The sequence below is a fragment of the Dromiciops gliroides genome, chromosome 3, assembly GCF_019393635.1.
Source record: "Dromiciops gliroides isolate mDroGli1 chromosome 3, mDroGli1.pri, whole genome shotgun sequence".
Lineage (NCBI taxonomy): Eukaryota > Metazoa > Chordata > Mammalia > Microbiotheria > Microbiotheriidae > Dromiciops > Dromiciops gliroides.
This window is the reverse complement of record NC_057863.1, coordinates 582,721,135-582,723,408: the sequence shown is the minus strand read 5'-3', so window position 1 is coordinate 582,723,408 and position 2,274 is coordinate 582,721,135. Positions and strand designations below refer to the sequence as shown.

The 2,274-nt window shown below is 36.6% G+C and overlaps 1 protein-coding gene across 1 annotated transcript; it reads left to right on the top strand.

Annotated features, from left to right (window-relative positions):
• The first annotated feature begins 564 nt into the window (after positions 1-564).
• LOC122750437 (olfactory receptor 51A4-like) lies at positions 565-1,500 on the top strand. The gene has a single exon (XM_043997159.1). It carries the CDS (start codon positions 565-567, stop codon positions 1,498-1,500), a length of 936 nt encoding a protein of 311 aa, XP_043853094.1.
• Positions 1,501-2,274: the final 774 nt, after the last annotated feature.

Here is a 2,274-nt window from a genome sequence, read left to right as displayed (position 1 = left end):
AAAAAGTAGGAAATGAAATTAAGCAAAGCTCCTGAAATAGTGGATCTGGTGAGGTAGTTACCAATCAGAATGAGAAGTTCTATATATAAAACAGTTTAAATTTTCAGGGAAAGAAGCCATAGACAAGATAATAAAATCAAACAAACATTTATTAAACACCTGCTGTATGAAAATCATTTTGTTAGCTATACCAAGGTAATGATGATAGTGATGTCCCAGAAAATGATCACAACAAACAGGCTACAAAGACAACAATTAAACATCCTCTGCCTTCAAGATGCTCATTTTCAATTTTTAATATATATGATGTGTATATGTAATACAAGTTAGAAAGAGATAGAGTCAAAGGAATATGCAGTATAATCAAGTAATATTCAAGTATGAAGAGAATACTATTTATTGGTTGGACCACAGATGGCTAAACCAAGGTGATATGTCAGTCAATACTAACACAATTCTACCAAAAAGAAGGAAGAAACAGAATGATTCAAGTATCTTCTTTTCCTCTCCCATTTCAGGGAATGTCATCCATATTCCTGACTTGATCTTCTTTTTCTGTCTACCATGTCTACATTCAACAACTCTGAGGGTGAGGTCTTCACCTTCCTTTTGATAGGAATCCCAGGACTGGAACACACTCACATGTGGATCTCAATTCCCATCTGTCTTATATACTTTGTCACCATTTGTGGCAACTGTACCATCCTCTTAATCATTAAGACTGAATCCTCACTTCATAAGCCAATGTACTATTTTCTTTCCATGCTGGCCTTTTCTGACCTAGGCCTATCCCTGTCATCCTTACCTACAATGCTAAGAGTCTTTTTATTGAATGCTTCCAGAATCTCTGCTGATGCCTGCTTTGCCCAGCAGTTTTTTATCCATGGTTTCTCTCTCATGGAATCTTCAGTTCTTATGATCATGTCATTTGATCGTTTCATAGCCATCCACAATCCTCTAAGATATAGCACTATCCTTACCAATGCAAGAGCTACCAAACTTGGCATGATGTTAACCATGATAAGTTTTTTATTGATTCTTCCATTTCCTTTGACTCTGAAGAGCCTGACATATTGTAAGAAGATCCCCCTTTCCCATTCTTACTGTTTACATCAGGACGTTATGAAACTGGCTTGCTCTGATAATAAGGTTGATATTATCTATGGCTTCTTTGTTGCTCTGGTAGGCATGCTGGACTTATTATTAATTTCAATTTCCTACATTTTCATTCTGAAGACTGTTTTAGGCATTGCTTCCCACCAAGAACAACTCAAGGCTCTCAGCACCTGTGTGTCTCATATTTGTGCTGTGCTTATGTTTTACATACCTGTTATTACCCTGGCTATTCTTTACCGCTTTGGCAAGCATGCTCCTCTACTCATTAGAATCCTAATGGCTGATGTCTTCTTGTTGGTCCCACCATTAATGAACCCCATAGTATATTGTGTGAAGACCCAACAGATTCGAATCAGAATCCTGAGGAAACTGTATCTAAAGTAGGGTAGCAGGAAGTCCCAGCCACTCTCTACTCCCAACCTACTATAAACTTTGAGATAAAGGTAGAAATCTATACCCCCTAATGGATGTATTGGGAATAAAAAGAAAAGAATCACAGCACATAAAAATCAGAAGGCACTGAGAAGGGGCCATCTAGTCTAACCATTACTCAAAAAGAATTTCTACATAGTGTATTTAATAAGCAGTTATCCAGCCTCCATTTAAAAACCACTAGTGATGAGACCATCACACCTCTATGAGCAGTCCATTATAGTCATAGACATCAGACAAAGTCAAGGATCTTGCCACATTTTATCTATTCCAACATATTTGTCATATGTAACTCCAAGTCATTTGTCTCTCTACCTCAATGTGTGTTTCATCATCTTACCGCCTGAACCAGAGTTTGATTGTCTTTTAGTGTTATTTTCATATACATTAGTGTAGGTATTGTTTATAATGTTTTCCTGGTTCCCTATAGATCACCATTTAGGTGAACTTTCTTATGCTGAATTGAATGTTTCAGATTGTTCATTTAAATGTCCACATCCTATAATTGATTTAATCATTTCTCAATCAATGGGTACTCACTTGTTTACATTGTGTTCCTATAGAATTGCCATAATTAACTATTTTGAAATACACAGGGTTTTTTCTCCATAATAGAACTCTGAATGGGATTCCTGGATCCAAGCATGTGAACCGTTTGATGATTTTTCTTGCATGATCCTATTCTCCCTCCCTCCATACCGAATCATTCGGCTTATTAAAATTTTC

What these genes read in the sequence shown, in the direction of transcription:
- LOC122750437 (XM_043997159.1), top strand. Translation starts at nt 565, where the DNA reads ATGTCTACATTCAACAACTCTGAGGGTGAGGTCTTCACCTTCCTTTTG.